We start from the raw sequence: 27305 nt of genomic DNA, 5'->3' as shown, positions 1-27305 counted from the left end.
CTGCACATGTGTGCATGTGTGTTTGTGCATGTGTGTGCATGTGTGCACATGTGTGTGAATGTGCATGCACCTGACACCACACATTGGCCAGCAGGAGCTACTCATCTTCTATAAAAATCTTCAGTGTTTGTCTGGGATTCACCCCCTGGCTGCATCTCTTAGTCTCCGTATTTCTTGGGGAGCCCCACCCTCTTCCATGGGGATGGAGTGAGAGACTCAGGCCCAGAGCACTCATTCTATCCCCTTGTGGCTGGCAAATTCGCTGTAAACATGGTTCTGTTGGTAAATCCTTAATGTGGTCAAGGTTGGTGCTGCCCAATAGAAATGCAGAATGAGCCACACGTGTGGTTTAGAATTCTCTGGCAGTCACATTTAAAAAGGAGAGAGAAATGAGAGATGTTAAATTTAGGAAAGCTTTTTAATCTAATATGTCCAAAAGGCTATTTTTTTTTTTCTTTTTAGCAGGCAGAGTTAGACAGTGAGAGAGAGAGAGAGAGAGAGAGAGAGAGAGAGAGAGAGAGAGAGAGAGAGAGAGAGAGTTGTAGACAGTGAGAGACGGAGAGAAAGGTCTTCCTTCCGTTGGTTCACTCCCTTAATGGCTGCTACGGCCGGTGTGCAGCGGCCCACACACTGCGCCGATCCGAAGCCAGGAGCCGGGTACTTCCTCCCGGTCTCCCATGCGGGTGCAGGGACCCAAACACTTGGGCCATCCTCCACTGCCTTCCCGGGCCACAGCAGAGAGCTGGACTGGAAGAGGAGCAACCAGGACTAGTACCCGGCACCCCAATCGGGACTAGAACCCGGGGTGCCGGCGCCGCAGGTGGAGGATTAGCCAAGTGAGCCATGGTACTGGCCTAAAATGCTGTTGTTTTAAACAAAGAATTCTGGGCTGGCATTGTGGCATAGTGGGTAAAGCCACTGCCTGAGACACTGGCATCCCATATGGGCACTGCTTCAAGTCCCAGCTGCTCCACTTCTCATCCAGCTTCCTGCTAATGTGCCTAGGAAAGCAGTGGAAGATGGCCCAAGTGCTTGAGCCCCTGCCACTCACATGGGAGACCTGGAAGAAACTCCTGGCTCCTAACTTTGGCCTGGCCCAGCCCTGGCTGTTGTGGCCATTTGGGGAGTGACCCAGAGGATGGAAAAGCTCTCTTTCTCTCTGTCTCTCCCTCTCTCTGTAGCTCTCCTTTCTAATAAATAAAATAAATCTCTTTTTTTCCAAAAAAGTAATTCAAATAAATATTGTTTTTAAATTTTTATTTGAGAGAGAGAGGCAGATAGATAGAGAAGTCTTCCATATGCTGCTTCACTCCCCAGATGCCCACCACAGCCAGGGATGGGATAGGCTGAAGTCAGGTGGTGAGAACTGAACCCAGGACCCAGGTACTGGAGCCATCATCACCTCAGACTCCCAGGGTGTGCACTAGAAGGAAGCGTTACACAATAACCAAGCCAGGACTTGAGCCCAAGCTGTCTAAAATAGAATGCAGGGATTTTAACAGCTGGGCCTAACCCTCAACCCTATAAAGGTTACTCATGTGATATTTCACTTTCTTTTTTTGCATTAAGTTCTTGGGTCTGACAGTGTGGATTACACATGTGCCCAGTACTTAGTGCCACTGGGCTGGGGACCATCAGGGACAACAGACTTAGAATGACATGGTTCACCTGCTCCCAAGACTTCCCAGAGTGCACTGCAATCTGGCAGCCCCTGGGCCTCTACCTGTGCTGCCACCTCTGGAGACCACTCTGCCGCTCTGTGTGCATCAGAGCATCCAGCAGCCCCAAGGCTGATGTCAAGCTTTGGGATTGGATGTGGCTCCCAATGCCTTGGTGTCATCCTCACAGCAACGGAACCATCATTCCGATTTCGCTACACAGAGGGGCATGGAAATGGTGGGACTGGGAGCACAGTTCGTCTGGCTCTGAGAGGCAGTCGTGGAAGCTTGGAGAAGTCACATCCGCGGATCCGGGCGCTCCTAGCAGGTGGCTACTTCACCTGTGACCCTTCAGTAGCTGTAGCTCCGCCTCCCTGTTCCCACAACAGCAACCAGATATGGCTAGGACTCCCCAGGTCAGAAGCACCGCTGATGCCCTGAGAAGTCAGACAGCCCTGTGTCCACTTGGTGGATGGAAAAACGAAAGTTCAGCGGCTGCTAAAGAAATGTCCACCTCACTATCAGCCCGAGGCATGATTCTGATGCCAGAAAATAAAATTTCTCCACCTCGAGCCCTACTTGGATTATACGGGAAGAAGCTACTAGCCCCACTGATTGCTTCTTTAAAAATAAAGACTCTGTTGGCTGGCGCCTTGGCTCAACAGGCTAATCCTCCGCCTTGTGGCGCCGGCACACCGGGTTCTAGTCCCAGTCAGGGCACTGGATTCTGTCCCGGTTGCCCCTCTTCCAGGCCAGCTCTCTGCTGTGGCCAGGGAGTGCAGTGGAGGATGGCCCAAGTCCTTGGGCCCTGCACCCCATGGGAGACCAGGAGAAGCACCTGGCTCCTGCCATCGGATCAGCGCGGTGCGCCAGCCGCGGCGGCCATTGGAGGGTGAACCAATGGCAAAGGAAGACCTTTCTCTCTGTCTCTCTCTCTCACTATCCACTCTGCCTGTCAAAAAAAAAAAAAAAAAAAAAAAAAAAAAAAAAAAAAAGACTGTCCTGATGCGGGCTAGGCAGGGAGTTAGTGAGCAAAGGGGCTGAGAGAAGGCAAGCAGCCTTTTTGCTGGGCCACCTAAAACCCCACCCCCTTCCATGCTGATCCATCAAGGCTGCAGGCTCAGCACATGGTTTCCCCATCATGCCTCCTTACACCCCCTCACCGTGACCACGTGTATACTGCAGCTCCACGCAGAGAGGCCATGACACCCTCTCAGAGATCACCGCTTGCACCGAAGCCCCGCCCAGACGCAGCCTTATTGTATATTCATTGAGGGATCCACCCCTACCTGATAAAAGGACCCTACCAAACCTTGGTAGGGGCAGACAGCATGCTTCGCGCATGGAAAGAGATTGCCCCCACTGTCTGAGCATGTGCTAGCCCTTTAAGTAGGTCCTGCTTTCCCCTACAACTGTAATGTCTCTGCTTTGAATTCTCTCACAGGGAGGCCTGGGGACCACACCACCTCAGCACCCCTGCAGTGCTATTACTCCGCAGGCTTTCAGAGTCCTGTGATAGACCTAACGGTGTCCCTCCCAGTGACCCAGTGAAGCCCTAACGCCCGATGTGACTTCATTCAGAGGAAGGAAGGACATTATGGTTAACTGGGGTCACAGGGTGGCGCCCTACTCCAGTGGAACTGGCGTCCTTATGAGAGAGAAATCAGCCTCTCCCGCTCCTCTCTCCTCCCAGCACACAGCACGAAGGCCATGTGCCAGCCATGAGCATGAGTCAGGAAGGCAGATAACCAGCTCCGACCTTGCAACCACGAATGCAGGTGAAGACCAAAGGGAAGCATAGAACAGGGGCAGAGGATTGGTCGACACCCTCGAGCTTGTTTTTCAGTGGGTGTTCTAGAAAAGTACTCAGAGGGCATTTATAAGGTGTGAAGATGTGCATTGCTTGTGCACTGTCCTCCACAGCCTGGACATGCCTCTAACCCCGGCTAGAAAATCCCCAGCAAGGGGCCGGCACCATGCTATAGTGGTTTCAGCCGCTGTCTACAGCACCGGCATCCCATATGGGCACCTGCTGGAGCCCCGGCTGCTCCATTTCCCACCCAGCTCTCTGCTAATGCTCCTGGGAAAGCAGTGGGAAATGGCCTAAGTGCTTGGACCCTTGCCACCCATGTGGGAGACCTGGATGAAGCTCCTGGCTCCTGGCTTCAGCCTGGCCCAATCCTGGCAGATCTGGCCATTAGGGGAGTGAACCAGAGGATGGAAGATTTCTCTCTCTCTTTGCCTCTGCCTCTCTCTTTCTCTAACTTCACCTTTCAAATACATAAATCAACCTTAGGGGGAAAAAAAAAAAAGAGAAGCATTCGGCAGCTTCTTGGGGAACCTTCCTACATCCCCTCTGCTTGTCACACATGAACAGAACTTTCCTCTGGGCAACTCCCACTTGAGACTGGTTATTTGGTGACACCCAAATCAGATGGACCCCTGGTGTCTGCTCATGTTGGCACATTCAACTTCATCTTCAGCCATGATCACCCATGAGACAGAGAGAGAAAATGTTCCAGTTGGGTGGCAGACAGGATGTGCCCCCCTGACACCCATGCAAGGCTGTTTCTCGAAAAACACACTGGGCGCCCACAAGGGCTCGGTGCTCTGTGAGTAGAGATGGATGCTAGCAAGCTGGCCAAAGCACCCAACAGCCCCTAGCTGAAGACACCTGTAGGAGTCCTGGCTTACGTCCAGAGACCCTCCTGGTAAAACAACACAAGTTACCTTGGCAACAGTTATCTAGCCTGATGATTGCCTGTTATCTTATTCCCAGGATTGACATCTTAGCCATCCAATCAAAAGAAGTTTCCTGTTGAACAGGATACAAGCTACGCTCCAAAGCAAGGCAGACAATTTGTTTTAGAAGATGCCAAGAGGCCAGTGCCGTGGCTTAACAGGCTAATCCTCCGCCTTGCGGTGCCGGCACACCGGGTTCTAGTCCCGGTCGGGGTGCCGGATTCTATCCCGGTTGCCCCTCTTCCAGGCCAGCTCTCTGCTATGGCCCGGGAAGGCAGTGGAGGATGGCCCAAGTCCTTGGGCCCTGCACCCGCATGGGAGACCAGAAGCACCTGGCTCCTGGCTTCGGATCAGCGAGATGCGCCGGCCGCAGCGGCCATTGGAGGGTGAACCAAAGGCAAAAAGGAAGACCTTTCTCTCTGTCTCTCTCTCTCACTGTCCACTCTGCCTGTCAAAAAAAAAAAAAAAAAAAAAAAAAAAAAGGTGCCAAGAGTCCTTTCTGCCTTTCCTTTATCAATGAATCCACTTTTGCCTCGCACCTTCCTGTCCATATTTTTCATTCTTCTTCGGTGTGGGACAAGAACCCCACGGTGTATCGATGCCAGAATTCCCTTATCATCCAGAGCTGTGTGAACATAAATGCCCACTGTTTGAACCTCCCAGTCTGTAGTCTCCTGTGACCCTGCCCCCTGCATCCTTGTAACAGGAAGCTGGGTTCTAGTCTCTGCTCTGTGTCCACGGTTCCACAGCCTTGGAGAAGTCACCACACCTGTCTCAGCTTCCAACTCACCCTCCACTGAGAGAGACAACTTGGCAGGGCTGGAGCAAATGTGGGCGTAACACAGGATGGCCCACATGGTGTCCCCCACAATGGAGTAGACACAGACGAATGGCTTAAGAGTCAGTGATGAAGATGATACCTTGTGATCTTGGAAGAGAGTGCAGAGCTGCAGTGGTCCCAAGAGGCATCCTTCCAAACAGCCATTGCCAGTGGGACACTGAACCAAGGCATCCCATGGCCACAGGCCTTTGAGAAGCAAGTTTGGCTTTGCCTTCACATCCAGGTGGTGCCAAATCCTGATGTTTGTGACCCGTTTTACAGAAAGCCCTGGGAACCGGGGTCATTAGAGCATGTATATCTTTTTCCGCCTTAAACAATGTTGTCTCTGTCTTCTGATTGAAAAAGCAACAGACCCCATCTGCCCACTGTGGGAGGCAGAAGCTGCCAGGGCACAGTCCCAGACAGCTCTTGAGACAGGGCTGCCTCTCAGCAGTGTGGATCCAGCAGCTGGGCTGCTGTGTAGCTTTGCATGGAAGAGGAGAATACTGAGGGGCAGGGATTTTGTATCAAAGAGGGCTCCGCAGCCCTGGGCTTGTAGGGGCATTGGGAGGACATGGAAGGATGGAGGAACAGAGAAGGATGCCCAGGTTGGCTTAGGGCTTGCCTCTGGGCTCCCCCTGGTCCCCTGAGCTTCTGTCTGTGATCTGCCCCAACCTTGCAAGCATGCTGATCCAACAGTAAAGCCAAAACTCCCCTGCTTCAGTCTGACAGAGCTATCTCTTGGCCACCAGGACACTAGGGGGCGCTGTGCTGAGTGGTGTGAACAGGATGCAGAACCCAGAGTGGCAGTGTGGCTCAGTGTTCCTGCTACCCAGTTCCCTGTTTCCTCTGGGTGAGCTCCAAGAAACTGCCCTTCTTCATCCCTGAACCCAAGTGAAGGATTACTACTCTGTGTGTGTGTGTGGGGGGCACTCTGTTGGGGCCCAGGTTGGACAGATGTGTCTTCCTTGGGTGATAGACTGTCTTGGCCCTCAACTCCCATGTCCCTGGTCTTTTCCTTCTAGGGTCTCTTTGCCTCGCGTCTCCTTCCCTCAGCAGTGATTCTGCTCAGCCTTGGGCAGCACCTGCAGATAAACCCCGGAATCCAGTCCTGGCAGCTCTTACCAGCCTGAATGTCGACATCCTGAGTCAGCAGCTCCACAGCTCCTGCAGAGAGAGAGAAAGCACGAAGTGAACGCCTCAGGTGCCCTGACCTGGAGCTCCTGGGGCTCAGGGGAGGGGAAGAGGCGGGGCGGGGCAGGTGTTCATCAGCCACCTAAAGCCAAGTGCCTTGCATGGGGCCTGGCCTCCACATGACTCCTGAGGAAGGGATGGGTGAGTCGCATTCTCAGCATCCTCATCCTCTCTCACCTTCATAGATCCTCTGCTTTGCATGCAGCCTTGGCCTCCTCATGGGGACCAGGTGCTTCCCCGTCATTCACCAGCCCAGATGTGATCTGGTCAGACATCCAGGAGAACCGTTTGTCCTCATGCATCCTGGGAAGTGCTGGGTGAGCAGACGCCAGAGCTGCAGACACAGCACATTCTACATCTAAGCCTCACAGCACCCCGGAATGTGGGCCTTCCCCCACCTTACATGTGGGTCCTTCAAGAAGCTTGTGGAAAATGGAATTAAGAGGCTTTTACTGGGGCCGGCAATGTGGCATAGCATCCCACATGGGCACTGGTTCAAGTCCAGGCTGCTCCACTTCCGATCCAGCTCTCTACTATGGCCTGGGAAAGCAGTGGAAGATGGCCTAAGTCCTTGGGCCCCTGCACCACTGTGGGAGACCAGGAGAAAGCTCCTTTCTCCTGGCTTCGGATCGGCACAGCTCCAGCCATTGCAGTCATTTGGGGGAGTGAACCAGTGGATGGAAGACCTCTCTCTCTCTCTCTGCCTCTCCTCTCTCTGTATAACTCTGACTTTCACATAAATAAATCAATATTTTTTTAAAAAAAAGAGGCATTTATTTTGGTGCAAAATAAGTCCATGCAGAGTTCTTTCATGATATGCATTTTCCATGAACTTAAAAAAAAGTTTTTTTTAAACAGAAGAAAGATTTCTATTTATTTGAAAGAGCGAGAGAGAGAGAGAGAGAGAGAGCAAGCTGGTTTACTCCAAAATGGCTACAATGGCCAGGGCTGGGCCAGGTTGAAACCATGAGCCTGAAACTCCATTTAGGTCTTCATCCAGGTGACAGGGGCCCAAGCACTAGGGCCATCTTCTGATGCTTTCCCAGGTGCATTAGCCGGGAGCTGGATCAGAAGTGGAGCAGCTGGGACTCAAAACAGTGTTTATATTGGATGCTAGAGTGGAAGTCATAGGCAGTGGCTAAACCCACTGCAACACCCCTCCATGAACTCTTTGAAGCTCCTCTTGCACATGAACCTCGAGAAAAGAAAGTTGGCCCAGTTCATGAGTAGCACAGCTGGGGACGGAGCCTGGATCAGCTTCACTCAAGCCTGTCCCCAGCATCTGGCTGCTCCCTGGTGCACGGGGAGCTCCCAGGCAGCTCCTGGCCCCATTAGCAGCCAGCAGACAGAGGTGGGAGCTCAGGGTCACAGTACCCATCACCCTGGTGCTTTCCTGAATCTTCTTTGCACCCTAGGGCACAGGCTGTCATGTTCTCCAGACAGCTGCTTCTATTGATGCCAAGACTGCTGGGGCCATGGTCCTGTTCCCTGAGGCTGGCACAAGCCTGCCCTGGGGACTCAGAACGTGTCTAATGGAAGAGCAAAGGACCCCTCTGGACAGGGTGTGACTTTGGCAATGGCTTTGATGGCTCAGTGAGCACGCAGAGTCGGGAGGCCTGCGTCCTGTAACAGAGTTGCCTGGGTTCAGCACTCACTCCTGACTCCAGCTCCCTGCTAATGCAGACCCTTGGAGGAGGCAGTGATGGCTCAAGTGATTGGGCTCCTGCCACCCACAGGGGAGACTCAGATTCAGTTCCCAGCTCCCTGCTTCAGCTTCAGCCTCAGCCCAGCCCCGGCCACTGGGGGCATCCAGAGAGTGAACTGGGAGGTAGGGGTGTCTCTGGCAGTCTGTTTGTCTCAAGTCGGTAAATAATTTTGAAAAGAATCCATATGAAAACTTGGACCTTAACCGCGTCCCGGCTTGCAAGCAACTCCTTTAAGGGGAAGCTGACCCTCTCTTCCCATGTGATGTGACCCAGGGAGGTGGTGAGTGGGAAAAGACAGAGGGGTCAACTTGCCTGACACTTCCAGCTCCTTGCTTCTCCACCCCACTCAGACATTTGAGGTCCCTCCATGGTCCCCAGTCCCATGATCCTCTGCCCTCTTCTCCCATGGTGTGTGACTTCCAGGGAGCTCATGGGTCTCTCTAGACACTAGGCTGTGACAATTGCCCCCATGCCAGCCCTGTCTACCCTGTCAGATTCCCCACATGCCTGCTCCTCTCACCTGGACTCCACTGCCCTCTGTGCCCACGTGGCTTACCCTGGTACTGCTGAGACCCAGAGCACTGCACCCTGGCGGCCCTGTGCTTAAACTGCTCCTTCCTACCCCACCTCATCCAATTGGGAGAAACGCTCTCTCACTTTCTCACTCTCTGCATTGTGAACACTTGACCCGCCTGTTCTCCCCGGGCTGTCAGCCTGCATCCCAGCTTCAGCCTGTCCCCAGCTTGCCTGGAAACTGCTTTCAATGCTTTTCCAAACCCCAGTGGGCAGATCCTTGCCCACATTCTGCCTATGAGAATAAAACACAATGGGCGCTGTGGTGCCGGCATCCATATGGATGCAGGTTTGAACCCTATGGCCTGGGAAAGCAGTACAAGATGGTCCAAGTGCTTGTGTCCCTGCACCTGCATGGGAGACTGGGAAGAAGCTCCTGGCTTTGGATGAGCCCACCTCCAGCCATTGTGGCCATTTGGGGAGTGAACCAGTGGATGGAAGACCTCTCTCTCTCTCTTTCTGCTTCTGCCTCTCTGTAACTCTGCTTTTCAAATAAATAAATACATCTTTGGCCGGCGCCGTGGCTTAACAGGCTAATCCTCCACCTTGCAGCGCTGGCACACCGGGTTCTAGTCCTGGTTGGGGCGCCAGATTCTATCCCAGTTGCCCCTCTTCCAGGCCAGCTCTCTGCTATGGCCCGGGAAGGCAGTGGAGGATGGCCCAAGTCCTTGGGCCCTGCACCCGCATGGGAGACCAGGAGAAGCACCTGGCTTCTGGCTTCGGATCAGCGAGATGCGCCGGCCGCAGTGGCCATTGGAGGGTGAACCAACGGCAAAAAGGAAGACCTTTCTCTCTGTCTCTCTCTCTCTCTCACTATCCACTCTGCCTGTCAAAAAAAAAAAAAAAAAAAAAAGAAACAACAACAAAACAAATAAATAAATACATCTTAAAAAAAAAAAAAGATGCAATGGGCCCAGACTGCATGGACCCTCTGGGCCATCACTCTCCTGCAGATACTTTGTCTTCCTTCTAACTGACACCTGCTCTTACCTCACAAACCTCTGACCCCAGAGCTGAGCATGGCTGGGGCCAGAGCCCACCCCTTGTGGGAAGAAACCAGGGTGATCTCACAGGCTGTACCTCTTCAGCCTTCACGAATGCCTGGGGAGCCTTCCTTGCGCCAAGTTCATAACCCCGCCCCTACTCCGCAGAATGCTGTGACCTGTCCCAGGTCACCTTCAGCTTCCAGCTCTGCACTCCTGCCTTCCCCTGTATTTCTATACACTAAGGTCACTGCCCAGGGAAGGGACTCTCTGACAGCCATGCTACCCCTTGCAGCCCTGCCCATGTGTTGTCCACTAAATGCTGTGGTTTAAGATATGTCCACAGATTCTGGGGCACACCTGCCTTCACAAGACAGAGACTAATTCTCCCCACCTTGAGTATGCCCTTAGCGATTCACTGCTAATGAGTAGAATCAGGTGGAAGTGATGGAGTTCAGCTTCTGAGACCAGTGGCTTCCTCCTTGCTCTCACTAAGATCCTGAAGGTGATGTTGTGGGGACACTCAAGCAATGGCTGGGATTGGGCTGGGCCAAAGCCAGGACTCAGGAACCCAATCTGAGTCTCCCATGTGAGTGGCAGGGACACAAATGCTTAAGACATCACCACTGCTTCCCAAGGTCTGTATTAGCAGGAAGATGGAATCAGGAGACAGAGAGCCTGGTATCAAACCCAGATGCTTCAATATGGGACATGAACTACTAGGGGACATGCCACATGCAAACTGTTGAAGCACCCTGTATTTGGAGACAAGGTCTTCAAGGAGATGGCCCCTAGGATGAGAGCTAATCCAATAGGACTGGTGTCATAAGAGCAGAGGAATTGGTCTCTGATAAGCACAGAAGGTGACCATGTGCAGAAGCAGCACAGGGACATCTGCAAGCCAAGAAGAGAGGCCCTGGAAGACCCCAACCTTGCAGACACCTTGATCTTGCACTTGCAGCCCCCAGAACTCCGAGAACCTGAGTGTCCAAGCCCCCAGCCCAGGGAGTCCTGTTATGGCCACGTGAGCAGACTGCTACAAACCTTACAAAGGTCCTCAGACCAGAACCACCTAGATCAGCTGTTCTTGGATTTCTGACCCTCAGAAACTGCACAAAATGATAAATACTGGTTCTCTTCAGCTGTTCAAGCATGGAGGACTTGTTCTGCTGCTGTCAGTAGCTAATACAAACATCCTTCCCTCTCACGTCTTCATCTACTCTCATTTGCTTGGCTCTTTCCTGTCTGTAGAGAGATAAACTCAGGTCTCACCTATGCATCTTCTTGGCCTCATGACCCCTTCCAGATCCTCCCCTCCTGTTCCATGGTCAGGCTGCTGGAAGGAGCCACCCATCATGCCACCTCCCTCTTCTCTCCTTTCATGCCTTTCCTCTCCTGTCCTGCATTTCCCTGTGCCTTGGCGACTGCCTCTCAGTTGCCTCCCAGGGCTCCTTGACCTCTTGGTGGCCAAGAAAGATGTCCATGGCTTTGGTGTGTGTGCTCATAAGCTTTGCGTTACTGCACTGGAATACCTATAGCAAGCTACTTAGGAAGTCATAGAGTTGATCTCAGCTCACAGTTCTGGAGGTTCACGGCCCAAGATTGGTTGGGCATCTGCTGATGGTCCAGAGACTGCACAGTGCATTGCATGGCAAGGGGGAGCACATGTCAGCCTATGCCTCTCTGTATAAAGCCACCATGGACTCCATGCCATTACAACAATCCCATCTAATCAATTCCCAAAGGCCTCACCTCTATATACCATCATTGGATTAAGTTTACATCCTCTTAACACCATTAACTTAACCTTCTGGGGACCAAGCCTTTAATACGTGAGCCTTTGAGAGACATTCCAACTTATGACCAAGCTAGAGCTGCCTGGCGTGGCTTTCTCCTGGGTCTTTTTGGTGACCATCTCTCCCAGCCCACATGGGTTCTGATGGGGACTGTGGATCCTAATATCCAGAGTGGCCATGTGGCCCAAGCCAGAGGCAATCACAGCTTTCCCTGGGATTGTCTTGAGCTGGGGGCCGGGAGTTGTGTTGATTTGCCTCTCTGATCTCAAAGTTAGGAAATACAATTCCAGAAGTTCCAGGAGCCTTAGTCCCATCTTCTCGAAAATAACCGGTTTGAGAGAATCAAATTAGCACATGTAGAAGGCAAGAGACAAAAGACAGTTTGATTATTTGAGCTAAAATATTTGGATTCTGGGAGCCGGCGCTGTGGCTCACTTGGTTCCTCTGCCTGCGGCGCTGGCATCCCATATGGGTGCCAAGTTCTAGTCCCGGTTGCTCCTCTTCCAGGCCAGCTCTCTGCTGTGGCCCAGGAGGGCAGTGGAGGATGGCCCAAGCATTTGGGCTCCTGCACCCGCATGGGAGACCAGGAAGAAGCACCTGGCTCTTGGCTTCAGATCGGCGCAGTGCCGGCCATAGCGGCCATTTGGGGAGTGAACCAATGGAAGAAAGACCTTTCTCTCTGTCTCTCTCTCTCTCTCACTGTCTATGACTCTACCTGTCAAATTTTAAAAAATTAAAAAAAAAGATATTTGGATTCTGTCCTTGAAACCGAAAGTTCCTCACTTGTGAGACAGTCACATTCTGCTCCCTGTCAGCCTACACACTCACCTTGTACCTCCTACCCTCTCCGAGGGGCACTAGTGCTAGGATCTTAGCACAGATGAGTCCCCAGCCCTTATCCCCACCCAGACCTCCAGTTCCACCAAGGCCACCTTTCCAGCAGGTGAACAGGTAAACCGTGGCCACCTCAGACCCAACATGACCACCACATCTTATCTCCTTGGCCCCCAAACCTGCTCCTTCCCCTTCATTCTTTAACACTGTAAATGAAGCTGGCGATTGCTGAAGAAAACACTTGAGTATCCTGTTCCTCATCCCCAAAGATCAGTAGGCCCTGAAGATTTTGTCTCTTAAGAACTCGAGACTCCCAACTATATATGTGGTTTACAAGAAACTTGTATTGAAGGGAGGGGCTGAAGGCAGCAGCGACGGTGTCTGACAGCCCAGATGCTGACCCCTCCCAATATGCCCTGCTCCAGCCAGGGACAGCCCAGCTTCTGCACAGCCCAGACTCCGGGGGACACGCCCCTCTGCTGCAAGGGAGTGTCTCTCCAGGACAGGCTGGCATGGGACGCCCATCCCACAGGGACCAGGTGACTGGCAGCCAGGAGTCGCACATCCCCCGGCTCAGAGACACGACGCTGCTGGGTTGCCATGACAATTCTTTCTTCCCGTGTCCATAGCCCAGGGTGAGGATGTGAAGGCACAGCCCTCCTGTCCTCTCCTCTGGGGACAGGGCCTGGCCACCCTGCTGCCCCAAATTCCACAGCAAGTAAAATGCAGCTAGAGAGACGTGGCTTCCTCCACGTCTGGCCCCAGCCCTCCTGGAGAACACCTTCCACTAGGAAAACTTCTGCTCCCTATCCAGAGGGGAAACACAAGGACTGGGGACTTGGCGAGGACTCTGCCTGTTGTCTGCAGCATCCCGGGATGAGCACATTCGACCAAGTTCATCCCTCCCTGTGCCACAGACACACAGCCGGGTGTGGCTGAAGGTCAAGTGGGCAGCCTGTCCAGCCTCACCCCAAGCTCCCACTCAGACCTGGCTCAGCTAGTTCCTGGCAGCCTTCCCAACACTGTTTCCCCATCGGAGCTACCGTCTTCCCCGTTTGCTCCCGGCAGACCCTGTCCTGCTTTTCACGGAGGTACTGGGTTCTCATCTAGCCACACAACAGCTTCTCCTGAGCGGAGCTCTCGTGTAAACTCTCCAAATCTCCCCAGAGAGAGCTTGGAAGAAAAAACTCTGGAGCCTCCCTTCCTAGTAGATCAGCACCTTGAGAAGTGAGGATTCATCTGTAGGTTACCTAGATGCATTCCGGAGATAGCCCATAGGGAGCCCCCCTTCATTCCAGAGCTAGCCCCTAGGAAGCCACCAGCATTGTAGAGCTAATCGTAGCCCTCCAGAAGCTCCTGCCATCACAGAGGCAGACTGTGAGCTGCCTGTCACAGCTATGGCCCTGGTGAATCCCTCGTTGAAGAGCTGGCCACGGATACCGCTAACTCCTGTGTTGAGACAGCCCTTGAGAAGCAAATGCGCCTGAATCCACCCTCACTGCCAATGTCACGGCATCTTCAAGGCTGCTCTTCTCCTTGCTCTTACATTGAGGACTTCTTCACTCTTCACTGCTTTTGCCCGAGAACAGAACGAAGTTAGTGTCTCTGCCTAGCAGATAGGCGAGACTTTCTGCTGCCTGTTCAAGTCCTGACTGCTCCACTTCTGATCCAACTCCCTGCTAATGCACCTGGGAAAGCGGTGGAAGATTTGGCCCAAGTCCTTGGGCCCCTGCACCCATGTGGAGGACCCAGATGGAGTTTCTGGCCTACTCCTGGCTGTTGTAGCCATTTGGGGAGTGAACCAGCAGATGGAAGATCTCTCTCTCTCTCTCTGTGCCTTTCAAATAAATAAATAAATCTTTAAAAATAATAATAATACCTAATACAATGTAAATGCTATGCAGAGGTGAGAAATCTTCCTGCCAACGGGTATTTGGATATTTATACATCATTTGCAGACCATATAAAATGATCAACTTTTCAGTTAGCCTGCTATAGATTTATTGAATTTCAGGTCCCGCCTGTGACTGCCTAAGCAGGACAAAACCAAATCATTTCGCAGGTGTCAAATAGCCTGCAGTTGGATGCTCCCCACCCCCAGGGAAAGCTGGAGGTACACATTCGGTTATAGATGCAATGTTTGAAAAATCCGAGTCCTAGGTGTCTGGATGCACAAAGGCAGAGTCTGCCAATGCTGCAGGCTGCCTGTACTTCTGCACGGGATGCTTCCCTTCTACTGCACGGTGGTGCCTTTGCATGCCAGCAGTGCCCTGTCCCTCCTCTGGTGCAGAGTAGGGGCTGAGACAGGCGCTGTGCTAGAAGTTTTCCAGTAGCAGCTCATTAATTCGATCCCCACAACAACCCTGCGCGGTAAGTGACGTGGCTGCATTTGACAGATGAGGAAATGGAGGCATTGGGCGTCCAGGTCAGGACTTGAATCCACCACTGGCCCTGTGGTCCTCTTTTTATTCCACGTCACCTTTCTCTACAGTCTGATAGGCAAGACCCTTTAGGGCTGCATGTCTGAGATGACAGCCACTAACCACAGGTGGCTATTTAGGTTTAATTTTAGTTACAATTAAAAGTTGCACTGGTGACACTTCAAGTACTCAGCTGCCACCTGTGGCCAGGAGTTACACATGAAGAAACTTTTTTTAAAAAATATTTTATGTATTTATTTAAAAGGCAGAGTAACAGAGAGAAACGGAAGGAGAGATCTTCCATCTGCTGGTTCATTCCCCAATGGCCGCAACAGCCAGGGCTGGGCCAGGCTGAAGTCAGAAGCTTCTTCTGGATCTCCCACATGGGTTGCAGGGGCCCAGGGACTTGAGCCACCCTCTGCTGCTTTCCCAGGTGCATTAGCAGAGAGCTGAATTCAAAGTGAGGCAGCCAGGACTCGAACCCATATGGAATGCTGGCAAGGCAAACAGTAACTAAACCTGTTGCGCCAGAGCACCAGCCCCTGGAGAAAGATCTAGATTATGTCCTAGCACTCCCTAAACCTGCACTTGATTTCTGCCAGGTGCCAACACTGTGCAAGCTGGACTGGACCTCTCTTTCCTCTGCACCTTGGCGAGTGCCGCTTCCTTCACCTGGAGCATCCCCTACTGCCCACCACTGCTGTGGTTGGAGTTGTCCCCCAAAGGCTGGGGTCCTCTGTGGGGTCCTCCAAGTGGCAGTGTTGAGAGGCAGTGGTGCCTTTAAGAGGTGGGGTCTAGGGCAATGTAATTAGGTCACGGGGACAGCACTCTTGTCAGGGATTCATGTAGTTCTCCTGGGACCCCGTTTAGTTCCTGCAAGAGGGGCTTATTATGTGAACTTGGCCCCTGACTCACTCTGGCTTCCTGTCTCCCACATGCTCTCTCTCTTTGGCACAAGCCCTCGGTGAGGATGCCACCAACCGGGCAGCATTGTAGCCGGGAGGCCCTCACCTGAAGTGGTACAGATGGGGCCGCCCATGCTCCCATGTTTGGCCTCCAAAACTGTAATCTCAAGGAAACGCTTTTCTTTGTAAAGTGCTCTGTCTCAGGGACTCTGTTAGAGCAACAGAAAACAGATGGAAACAACCACTGTCACTAAGCCATCCACTCTCTCCCTCACGGCCTGGGTGCCTTCCTCTCCCTGACCTGCCCTTGACCCAGGGTCTCCTCTTCTGACCTCTGCAGCCTCCCCTCACCATCCGGTGGTGAAGGAATCGAATCAGCACCATGCAATTAACTGAGAAGGCAGACAGCAGTGTCCACATTGGCCTTGGCTCGGAAACCCTGACTTCGTCCCTAGCTGGACTTCTGCCATGAACTACCCAATTCGTTCCCGAGTGCATGTGTGCTAATGGGTGCAGGGGACAGGGAAGTCTGGAGGAGACCGGCCGTGCCCTCAAGGACTTTGTAGCCCAGTGGCCTTGAGCAATCCTTTCAGCTCTCCCTAACGTCAGTGGTGTCTCCAGTGGAAAATGTGTGGTGCGGCTCCTGCTGCCCCGCCCTGAGCGGCTTGTGATGTGCTCTGAGCGATGAAGGGGAGGCAGGAGCCAGCGCCTGGGCTGCTGAATCAAGGCAGAGCTCACGAACACATCGGGAATCTGGCGGGCGTGCGTCCTCTGTCCCAGCCGGACCACCTGTCCACAGGGATATGCCCTGAGCTGAAGTTACGGCAGCCCCCCAGGCACGAGCTGTCCTCTGAAAGGTGAGGCTTGATGGGCAGGCAGCAGGGGGCCCAGCAGATCCCGGGAGATTGGGAAGGTCTCCTGCAGTCCCCTGCGCCTGAAACTCCGAACAGGGTTCAGGGGTCTCAAGGCCAGAGCTACAAAGTGGAACCTGAGGTGGGGGGGACTTGCCATGGGGATCACACAGCTACCCCATATAGGAGACTTGGGTTGGGGAACCCCACACCTGCTGCTGAGACCAGCCCCTCCTGACCTGGGCCTCAAATTCCCCCCTCCCTGAGATGCCGACGGCACGCGCTCCCTGCTGGCAGTGCCCTGGGAACCCACGGTGCTGGCCCAGCACAACAGCTCACCCCAAGTTGGCCAAGAGGCCAGGCAGATTTGTCCTGCCCCCTCCCAGGGGTCCAGGCCTCTCAGAGATGACAAGCACAAGTGTCCAAGGTACGACACGCAAGGCAAATAAGTTAAGGGCTCACAGCTGATGTCCATAGTAGCCTCAGGCACTGGTCCTGGTGCTACTCTGGATGCCCCAGGACAAGGCGAGGCCCTCCGGCTGCCAGGAGGCTAAGGCTGGGGGCAGCCTGAGCACCTGCGATTCCCTTCCACCAGGGAACTGCTGCCCCACACCCATTTCAGTCAGGACAGCGCCTCCTCCTCTTCCTCTCTCTGCTCCTCCTTGGCTAGGGTCACCCCCGATGGCCACTGGACCCGGTCCTGCGTTGAGTGTTCCCAGCCTGCCACTGCAGGCCTGTTCCTTCTTGTTTCCGGGTCTGTGCCTCCACACCTGCCCCTCCCGTGGGGTGAGCCCCCTCCCTCCCTCTTCCCCGCTGGCAGGACACGCTCTGATGCTCCCTTACCTTGTCGGACGGGCCCTGCTGACCCCCTGCCCCTCCACCGCCGTGTCCTGAAAGAGGCTGGCCAGGAAGGAGGCCGTGCTGGGGCTCTGGGCGTGTGCGGAGTAAGGGGCAGGGGAAGAGGAGGAAGGGCCCCAAGAGGAAATGGCCGATCGCTCTGGGCCCACGTAATTTATTGCAGGACTTTGTCCTCTGGCTCCGGCCCTCTGCAGCGGCTGCCTTCCCTGGAGGCTGTCAGGGTGTGCAGTGTGCACGCCTGCTGCTGGCCATGAGCCAAGCCCTGGGGTGACAGTCAGCTGGTCATCCAGGGGACGCAGACTCTTCCCAGGTGTCCTGAGTACTTCGAGGAAGCCCAGGGCAGAAGCTTTGCCCCCGCACCCCCTGCCCCAGCAGCTGAGTTCCCACTGGGGGCTCCTACAAGATGCCTTTGGTCTTTGTTCCTTATTCCTTTCCCAGAGCTCCTAAAACCCCTAGAATTTCCTGAGAGGGAAATTGTGAGTCCCTCTGATGACACCTCAGTGTGGACTAATGAGGTGACTTAGGATGGTACCCGCCCAGCTCCCTGGAGAGCCTCAGGATGGTCAATCCAGAAAGATCTTGTAGGTAGAGTTACTTTTAGCTCCATCCACTTGGCTCTAGGAAGGTACAATCATCGTTTTTTAAAAAAAGTATATGTATTTATGGTGTACAACATATTTTTCTAAAATTTTATTCATTTCCATGTTGTTTGAAAGACAGATGCCTGCAATAGCCAGGACTGGAGCAGGCCAAAGCCAGGAGTCAGGGGCTCAGCCAAGGTCTCCCACATGGGTGCCAAGAACACAAGCACTTGAGCTATCCTCTGCTACCTCCCAGGGTGAGCATTAGCAGGAAGCTGGATTGGAAGCAGAGGGGTAGGGACTGGCTTCAGGCACTCTGATATGGGATGCGGGTGTCCGAGGAGAGACATCTTAATGGCTGCAGCAAGCATCTGACCCTAAGTGAAACTCCCGAGCGACACAAGTTGATGAGTCTCCAGACAGTTGACCACATGGGGCTTCTTGGAGCTCTATGCCCTCTTCCCCCTCCCTACCTCTCCCTCTGTGTCTCTTGGCATGGCTCTTCTGCATCCCTGGTAAACTGAGGTATTTTTCCTGAGTTTTGTAAGCTGTCTTTAACTCAGGAAGGCAGTCATGGGAACCCCTGATGTATAGCCAGCTAGTCAGAGGCAGAGGTGACTTGTGCTTGGTGTCTGAAGCTGGAGCAGTCCTGTGGCGCTGGGCACTTAACCTCCAGGTGGATGGTTTTGGGATGGAATTGAATGAGATGACCCCTGTTGGTGTCCACTGCAGAATTACCTGGATGCCTGGTCACAGAGTCTTATGTGTTGAGTGTGAGAGCAGAAAGAAGACATGAACTGTCTCCCTGGGGCACACACAAAGGGTCACCATGAGGCCTGGAAACAAAATCAAAGGCCATCCGGGCACCCGGAGGCTCTGGGAATGGGCGGGGCTGGGGGCTGGGACTTGAAAGCAGGAAGAATAGGGCTGTGAGGCCAACACACAGATCGTTTGGAAAGGAAGTGCCCTGGGCACAGTGCCCGGGGAGGGGCAGCCCCTGGGAATGAGTGTGTGAGGGCCAGGGCAGCCTGCTTGTGAACAGCTTTGAAAGTGGATGTGTAACAGGTGTGTGCGAGATGCCTGTCCAGCCACAGCCCTTTCCTGGGGTGAAGAGAGGCTTCCGTGTTCCTTATCATTGGCTCAACCAGAGTTGGTGGAATTTTTTTTTCCCTTTCTCAGGACTTGCAAGGAATCAGAACTGTGGGCCAGGGATTGCGGTCTTTGAGATAGAGTTCACGTTGTGGTGGGGTGGCACCCCCAACAAGCCCTGGCGGGAGAGAAAGGGGTGAAGTGGTCCCAGGGAGGGGTGGAGCCCCTGCTGCCTGAGGGGTGCCTCCTGTGGGTGAGGTCCTCAGAGCCCCAGGTCTCTTCAACAGAAAGATCCTTCTGTTGATAGCATGCCTGAGAGTTTCTGTGTCTCACAAATGGCCCACGTCGAAGCCTGAGGCTGGAGCTGGGATATGAGTAGGGGCACCCTGTGCAGGAAGCCTGGACTCTGAGCCCCTTAGCCAGCCCCTGTCCCCACCTGCTCTCCAAGCCTCCCTCCAGCACTGCTCCTGCTCTGCCCAGCCACCTCCACCCTAGAAGCCCACCCAGTTTCTGGGCCAACACCTGCTTTGGGCGGGGGGGAGCTTCGTGCACATGTGACACCATCTCCTGCCTCTAGGGTGGCCCTGCTGATCCTGGCACTGCCAAGAGATGGTGAGGCCCCTTGCCCTGGGACCTCAGACTGTCCCTCCAGGACCCTTGCGCGCTGCCTCTCAAGCAAGATGACTCAGCAGGACAGGAGATTGGCAGAGTGCACAACCATTTGTAAGATGGTCCTATCTAGGACCCGCGGATGTGGGCAAGGGGCAGTATTAATGTTTTTGTCACTCCGGGCTCTTGCCATGCAGTGCTGACACATACAAGGTACATGAAGTGATAGTGAACTTGTTCAAAAGGTGAGAAAGCGGACACCCATGCATGCACACATGAATGTGGGTTGCTCCACACACAGAACTTCCCATGATCAGTGGGCAGTGGACCAGGAGGTTGCCTGGAAGGAGAAGGGGTGGGGAAAGGGAGATGTGAGAGCACACCCAGCAGTCCTACCAGCCCTGGCCTTATAGCATAAGAGAGAGCCCCTCCGTGTTGTTAGTCTGCTTCCAGAGGTTGAGGTGATGCCTCTGCAGGTGTGGAGACCCCCGGGGATTATACGGCACCTCCACAAGCTCCACATGGAACTCCATGTTTTCATGGTGTCCTTCCTTAGGTCCCGGATGAAGCAGGTGCATCTTGGGAAAGGGGGCACTTTGATTGACAAGTAGGATAGAATGACATGTGGGGCTTATGACTTCCAGTTCACCTAGCTGGCTGCCTTTCTACCCCATGTTACCACTGCATGCGCGGTTTTAATAGAAATCCATTTTAGATACCCATAAACCTGTCTCTCTCTTTTTTTATGTTCAAAATAATATCACAAATAATATCACCAGCACTTTCCAACACTGTCACAAACTTTTGTTATTTTTCAAGATTTACTTATTTGAAAGGCAGAATTATATATATGTGTGTGTGTGTGTACACACACACACACACACACACACACATATATATATAGAGAGAGAGAGAGAGAGAGAGAAAGAGAGATCTTTCATCCACTGGTTTACTCCTCACATGGCTGCAATGGCTGGCACTGGGCCAGTCCAAAGCCAGGTGCCAGGAGCTCCCTCTGGGTCTCCCGTGTGGATGCAGTGGCCAAAGCACTTGGGCCATCCTCTGCTGCTTTCCAAGGCACATTAGCAAGGAGCCGGATGGGAAGTGGAGCAGCCAGGATTCGAACCAGTGCTCATATGGGTTGCTGGTGTTGCAGGCAGTAGCTTAACCCGCTGAACCACAACACCAGCCCCCACCATTAGTCTTTTTTTTTTTAAGATTTTAATTTATTTATTTGAGAGGTAAAGTTACAGACAGTGGGAAAGAGAGACAGAAAGAAAGGTCTTCCACCTGCTGATTCACTCCCCCAAATGGCAGTAACAGCTGAAGCTGGGCTGATCTGAAGCCAGGAGTCAGGAGCTAAGAGCTTCTTCCAGGAACACCATAAAGGTTCAGAGGCCCAAGCACTTGGGCCATCTTCCACTGTTTTCCCAGGCCATAGCATAGAGCTGGACTGGAAGAGGAGCAGACGGGACTAGAACCGGCACCCACATGGGATGCCCACACCACAGGTGGAAGATTAACCTACTGCACCACAGCATTGGCCCCTCCCACCATCAGTTTTTAAAAACAGCCCAACAGCCTCTCATGCAGGGGCTCTGCCATTTGCACACCTGTCCTCCCTGGGTGGGTGTTAGGAGGTGTGCAGTCCTTTGCAACTTTCCTATACAGCACTGGAGTGGAGAAATAAATCTGTGCCCACTGCTTTGTTTGCATATTGCCATTAGAAGAAGGTTCTAGAAGGGAACCTATTGAAACAAGGGCTATGGTTGTTTTGTCGCCAGCCTTGTTCACGTGGCCAAGCCCTTCTGCCCAGCCAAAGGTGTGCATGTGATGATGAGGACCCGCCTGCTGTGTGTGTAGGCAGGGCACAAAACGGAATTGGAAACACAGTTTTCTTGGAGCCTCAGGCTTTCCACAGCTGAGAGCCCCCAAGCCTTGAAAACTAAGAAGAGGGGCTGGAGGCAGGAAGGGTTCACTCTTTCTGGTTACACCGGAGATCGAGCCTGGTTCTCTCCCCAAGACAAGAATGTTCTGCTACCCTTTAAAGTATGCTTCTGAGCTGAAAATGTATCCATTGGCCAATTCCCATCCAATGACCAAGCCCATTGTAGAATTGTCCCAGCAAATAAAACACAGTGCAGTGAGTATTTCTTTCTTTCTTTTTAAAGATTTTTTATTTATTTATTTGAGAGGTAGAGTTACAGAGAGAGGAAGAGACAGAAAGGTCTTCCATCACTGGTTCACTCCCCCAATGGCTGCAAAGGCCGGAGGTGTGCTGATCCGAAGCCAGAAGCCAGGAGGCAGGAGCTTCTTTCAGGTCTCCTACGTGGGTACAGGGACCCAAGGACTTGGGCCATCTTCTACTGCTTTCCTAGGTCATAGCAGAGAGCTGGAAGGGAAGAGGAGCAGCCAGGACCAGAACTGGCGCCCATTTGGGATGCTGGCGCCTCAGGCGGAGGATTAAACTACTGTGCCACAGCACTGGCCCCCACAGTGAGTATTTCTCTGACAACTCATCCTCCAGCAACCTCAAGTCCCTTGCTTCAGAGTGGTGCTGCCTCCCGGGGCCAGCCTACAGCAGCCGTGTTATCCATTAACCTTACAAACTAGCACAGCCACCGGCTCCAAGCTCTGGGACCAAGGTAGTCTTTTGAATATATCAGAACTCAAAAAAGAGCTAGCAGTTAATGGGTGTGTTCTCCATGTTTTCTCGTTTGCACTCCACCCTCATCAAAAATCTTGTAAATGCGGGCTGCTTAGCCGCATTTCATAGTAAGGAAGTGAAGACCACGAAGATGAAGACACTCATGTCACCAGTCCAAAGCGGCAGCAATAAGACTTGAGCCAAAGTCTGCCTGCCCCAGGGCCTGTGCTTACAGCCTTGGGTGACATCACACCAGCCCCAAATGAACTTGACTTCCTCCCCCTTGATGGAATTGGCAGCCTAGCTTTACAGATTTTCAGAGATGAGGTTTCCCCAATTTGCTTGTCCTGGCCCTTCCCCCCTTCCACTTCTAACCCAGCTCCCCGCTAATGTACCTGGGAAAGCAGCAGAAGATGGCCCAAGTCCTTGGGCCCCTGTACCCATGTGGGAGACCTGGAAAAAGCTCCTGGCTCCTGGCTTTGGGCTGGCCCAACCTCAGCCATTGCAGTCATTTAGGGAGTGAACCACTGGATGGAAGATCTCTCTCTCTCTCTTTCTCTCTCTCCCTTTTAAATAAATATTTACAAACAAACAACTAAACAAATGTTTCCCTGGAAGCACAGTTGTGCACAGTCTAAAGGTTTAAACCACAGGGCACATGCTACCCATGGCATTTAGGGTTTTCCAATCCTGGCCCTATTGATATGGGGATTGAATGATTTGTTGTTGGGGGGTGGGGCTGGAAGGGGCTGTCCTGTGTATTGTAGGATGTTTAGCAGGATTTCTGGCCTCTGCCATTGGGTGCCCTCCCCTCCCCCACTGCCCACCCCCATCCAGTGGTGACAAATCAAGCTGTCTCCAGATGTTTTTGCTAAGTGTCCCCCTTCAAGGACAAAATCACCCCTAGTCCGGAACCTATGGATAGTCCATAGGCCCAAGTGCAGGGAGATGGGTGACATGGCTTCCCAGGAGAGGTGACCCTGGCCGTGAAGATCCTTGAATGGCAACAATCTTTGTCTCAGAGGGAGGGGACAGGCAAGGACTGTTGGACCAGAGCTTTCTAGAAGGTCTCAGTTCCAACACAGCAAGGAAAGGACTGTGTCATCAGGCGAGTTGGGGACTTCATCCTACATCAGCAGCTGTGACAGAGCCATTCCTAGACTGGGCGGACCTCAGATCCAAAGTCCTGATGGGCCATGACGGTGTCCATGGTGTCAGCTTCGGGTAAAGGACTCCTTTCTCACGGATGGGGCCTTGTCATCATAAACTCTCCCACAAGGCGTGGCCCTGGCAGCAGGAGGCAAAGGAGGGACACAGAAAGAAGGGGTCATTTTTTGTCTTGGAAAGCCAAGGGTCATCTGATAAAGCAATCTCAGTCTTGGGCCCTGGGCTTTGGACCCAGATTGCTGGTCATAAACAGGGGGCCCTGGCCTGTGACTAGGGTTGACAGCACCCTGGTGACTCAACTTTTGTCCCGGAGAATGAACCAAAAGCAAAACTTGGTTATGCGGCAACTCAATAAACCGAGTGAATGATGTGATTGATGCTGATTGTGACAAAGAGAATGACAGCTCTTGGAAAAGGCTGAGGGTGACAGGCTCAGAGCTTCATTTCCAGAAGATGAGTTGGGATGGATTTCTTTGCTCTGCCTGGAGTGTGTACCAAGATCACTCTTCTCTCCCGTCTGGTTCCACAGCTGGGATGCTTTTCCCAGCCTGATTCTCAGCTAGTAGTGGCCACAGGACAAGGGTGTGTGGTGAAGCCCTCCACTTCCAGGGCAGACCCTGCACCACCTGTGCCACCCTGCACCCTCTCTCTTCTCCCACCTACTGGTGCCATGCAGAGGAGCCAGCAGTGGATTCTGAGGCCCTCAACAACGGCAGAGCATGGCCGGCGCTGTGGCTTAACAGGCTAATCCTCCACCTTGTGTGGCACCGGCACACCGGGTTCTAGTCCCGGTTGGGGCTCCGGATTCTATCCCGGTTGCCCCTCTTCCAGGCCAGCTCTCTGCTATGGCCCGGGAGTGCAGTGGAGGATGGCCCAAGTCCTTGGGCCCTGCACCCACATGGGAGACCAGGAGAAGCACCTGGCTCCTGGCTTCGGATCAGCGAGATGCGCCGGCCGCAGCGGCCATTGGAGGGTGAACCAACGACCGTTCTCTTTGTCTCTTTCTCTCTCTCACTATCCACTCTGCCTGTAAAAAAAAAAAAAAAACAAAACAAAACAACGGCAGAGCCACAACATGGAAAGAGTCTGGGTCCCTGAATGACTGCAGGGAGCAGAGTGTCATCTTCAGTGGCTGAGCCCATTACCCATTGATAAAGCAAGAAATCAACTTTCGGGGCCAGCACTGCTGTGCACATATAGCGTCGGCACTCCCTATGGGTGCCAGTTTGAGTCCTGGCTGCTCCACTTCCATCCAGCTCCTTGTTAATGCACTTGGGGAAGCACTGGAGGATGGTCCAAGTCCTTGAGCTACTATATCCATGTGAAAGATCTGGAAGAAGCTCCTGACTCCTGGCTTCAGCCTGGCTCAGCCCTGGCCATTGCAGCCATTTGGGAGGTGAACCAGCAGATGGAAGATCTCTCTCTCTCCTTCTTTCTTTCTCCTTTTCTCTCCCATAACCCGGTAGTTCCGCCTTTCAAATAAATAAATGGCTCTTTTAAAAAAATAAACTTTATTTGTGGCAAGTCATTAAAATCTGTTGTTACTGCTATGACAACAATATGGTTATACTGTGGGTAATTAACCTCCCAGGATTAAACATGCTCCCTCTCCTCTCTGCATCTGCCTTTGTTCTTTGCATACCAGCCCAAACACTCCTGCCCCAGGAGTGTGCCTTGACTGCTACAGCTCCCTCTAGCCTCACCCTCCTTTTCCTTCCCACACTACTTCTTGTCCACATCACACAATCTGTCTCTTGGTGTGTACATTTTTCAAAGCGGGACTTTCAGGAGGATTGGATTGTAAGTATGTCGAGACAGGACTCGGCTACAGTTTAGATGTGGTTTTCCTTCCAAGGGTTTGTGAGTCGAAAGCTTGGTCCTCAGTGTAGTGGGACCTTTAAGAGGTGGGGCCTCATAGGAGGTCATTAGGTCTTGGCAGGTGCTGCTCTTGGAAGGCATTAAGGTCATCATCCTGGGACCTGAATTAGCTCTCTAGAGAAGGTTGCTACAAACCTGCACAACTGGCCCCTTCCCACACTCTCTGGCCTCCTGTGTCACCACGCTCTCGATTTCTTCCGTATGTGTTGACTGTGATGCCACCCACTATGTGGCCTTCGCAGAGCTGAGCCACTGCTGGTGCCAGGCCCTAGAACCTTCCAAACCGAGAGCTAAATAAACCTCTTCCCTTAGGAAGTAGCCGGCTTCCATTATTTTGTTATGCCATGGAAAACAGACCAGCACAGAAATTGTGTGCTAGATTTTTAAAATATTCTCCACAGGGGCCAGTGCTGTGGTGTAGTGGGTAAAGCCGCCACCTATGGTGCTGGCATCCCATATGGGTACTGGTTCGAGTCTCCGCTGCTCCACTTTTGATCCAGCTCTAAGCTATGGCTTGGGAAAGCAGTACATGATGGACCAAGTCCTTGGGACCCTGCACCTGCGTGGGAGACCCAGAAGAAGCTCCTGGCTCCTGGCTTCAGATCAGTGCAGCTCCAGCCGTTGCAGCCAATTGGGGAGTGAAGCAGTGGATGGAAGACCTCTCTTGCTCTCTCTCTCTCTGCCTCTGCCTCTCTTTTTCTCTCTGTGTAACTTTGACTTTCAAATAAATAAATCTTTAAAAATTATATTCCCCACACTAATTGTAATGATTGGGGTGGGTGTTTGGCCTAGTGGTGAAGACACCTCTTGAGATGCCCACATCCCATATCAGAGGGCCTGGGTTCAAGTCCTGACTTCGTTGCTCCCAATTCCAGTTTTCTGCAAACATGCACCGTGGGAGGCAGCAGATAACGGCTCAGATACTTGGGTTCCTAACACCCACATTGGAATCCTAGATTGAGTCCCAAGATCCAAGCTTTGGCCTAATTCAGCCCTGGCTGTTGTAGGCTTTTTGGGTCGTGAACCAGCAAATGGGAGAATTCTCTGAATAAATAAAAATGTAAAAATAAAAAGAGTAAAATGATCACAAGTAACATATATAGTATAATATCACAAGTAGCATATATATCCAGAAATCGTTTATGCTGCTTATGAATATACGAGAGGGCTTAAAGAAATTCATGGAGGGGCCAGTGCTGTGGCGTAGTGGGTAAAGCCACCGCCTGCAGTACCAGCATCCCACATGGATGCCAGTTCGAATCCCAGCTGCTCCACTTCTGATTCAACTCTCCTATGGCCTGGGAAAGCAGTGTAAGTCCTTGGGCCCCTGCACCCGCATGGGAGACCCAGAGGACGATCTTGGCTCCCGACTTCAGATCGGCACAGCTCCGGCCGTTGCGGCCATCTGGGGAAAAAACAGTCAAGTGAGGTGGGAGTTGTGGGGAAGCCGCTGCTGGGGACTAGGGATGCCCACAGTCCATACAGGAGTGCCTGGTTCGAGTCTCAGCCCTGCGCCTGGTTCCTTCCTCCTGCTGTTGCACACCCTGGGAGGCAGCAGTGATGGCTCAAGGACTCGGGTCCCCTGCCACCTATCCAGGAGACTTGATAAGAGTTCTTGGCTCCTGGCTTCAGCCTGATCCGGACTTGGCTGTTGTGGGCATTTGAGGAGTGGATTAGTGGCTGGGAGGTTCCTTTCTCTCTCTCTCTCTCTCTCTCTCTCTCTCTGGGTGTGTCACTCTACCTTTCAAAAATAAATCAATAAATAGAACTAAAGAAAAAACAAACAGTGGGGCCAGCACTGTGGTTCAGCAGGTTAATGCCCTGGCCTGAAGCGCCCACATCCCATATGGGCACTCCACCTCCAATCCAGCTCTCTGCTATGGCCTGGGAAAGCAATGGAAGATGGCCCAAGTGCTTGGGTCCCTGCACCCATGTGGGAGACCTGGAAGAAGCTCCTGGCTCCTGGCTCCAGATTGGTCCAGGTCTGGCCATTG

At 52.8% G+C, this 27305-nt stretch overlaps 1 protein-coding gene across 1 annotated transcript in view; it reads right to left on the bottom strand.

The window, feature by feature from the left end:
- MYO7B (myosin VIIB) overlaps window positions 1-17382 on the bottom strand; it is a 76165-nt gene extending 58783 nt beyond the window's left edge. Inside the window, exons 1-2 of the mRNA XM_062199092.1 lie at window positions 17326-17382; window positions 6346-6387 (exon numbers count right to left, since the gene is read on the bottom strand). Of these exons, the coding sequence (XP_062055076.1) occupies window positions 6346-6363 (18 nt within the window). The 5' untranslated portion in view covers window positions 6364-6387; window positions 17326-17382. The remainder of the gene's footprint in view (window positions 1-6345; window positions 6388-17325) is intronic.
- Between the last annotated feature and the right edge of the window lie 9923 nt (window positions 17383-27305).

This window comes from Lepus europaeus, chromosome 1 (assembly GCF_033115175.1).
Source record: "Lepus europaeus isolate LE1 chromosome 1, mLepTim1.pri, whole genome shotgun sequence".
Lineage (NCBI taxonomy): Eukaryota > Metazoa > Chordata > Mammalia > Lagomorpha > Leporidae > Lepus > Lepus europaeus.
Note: the sequence above shows the minus strand (reverse complement) of the source record. Positions and strands in the feature narration are given on the sequence as shown.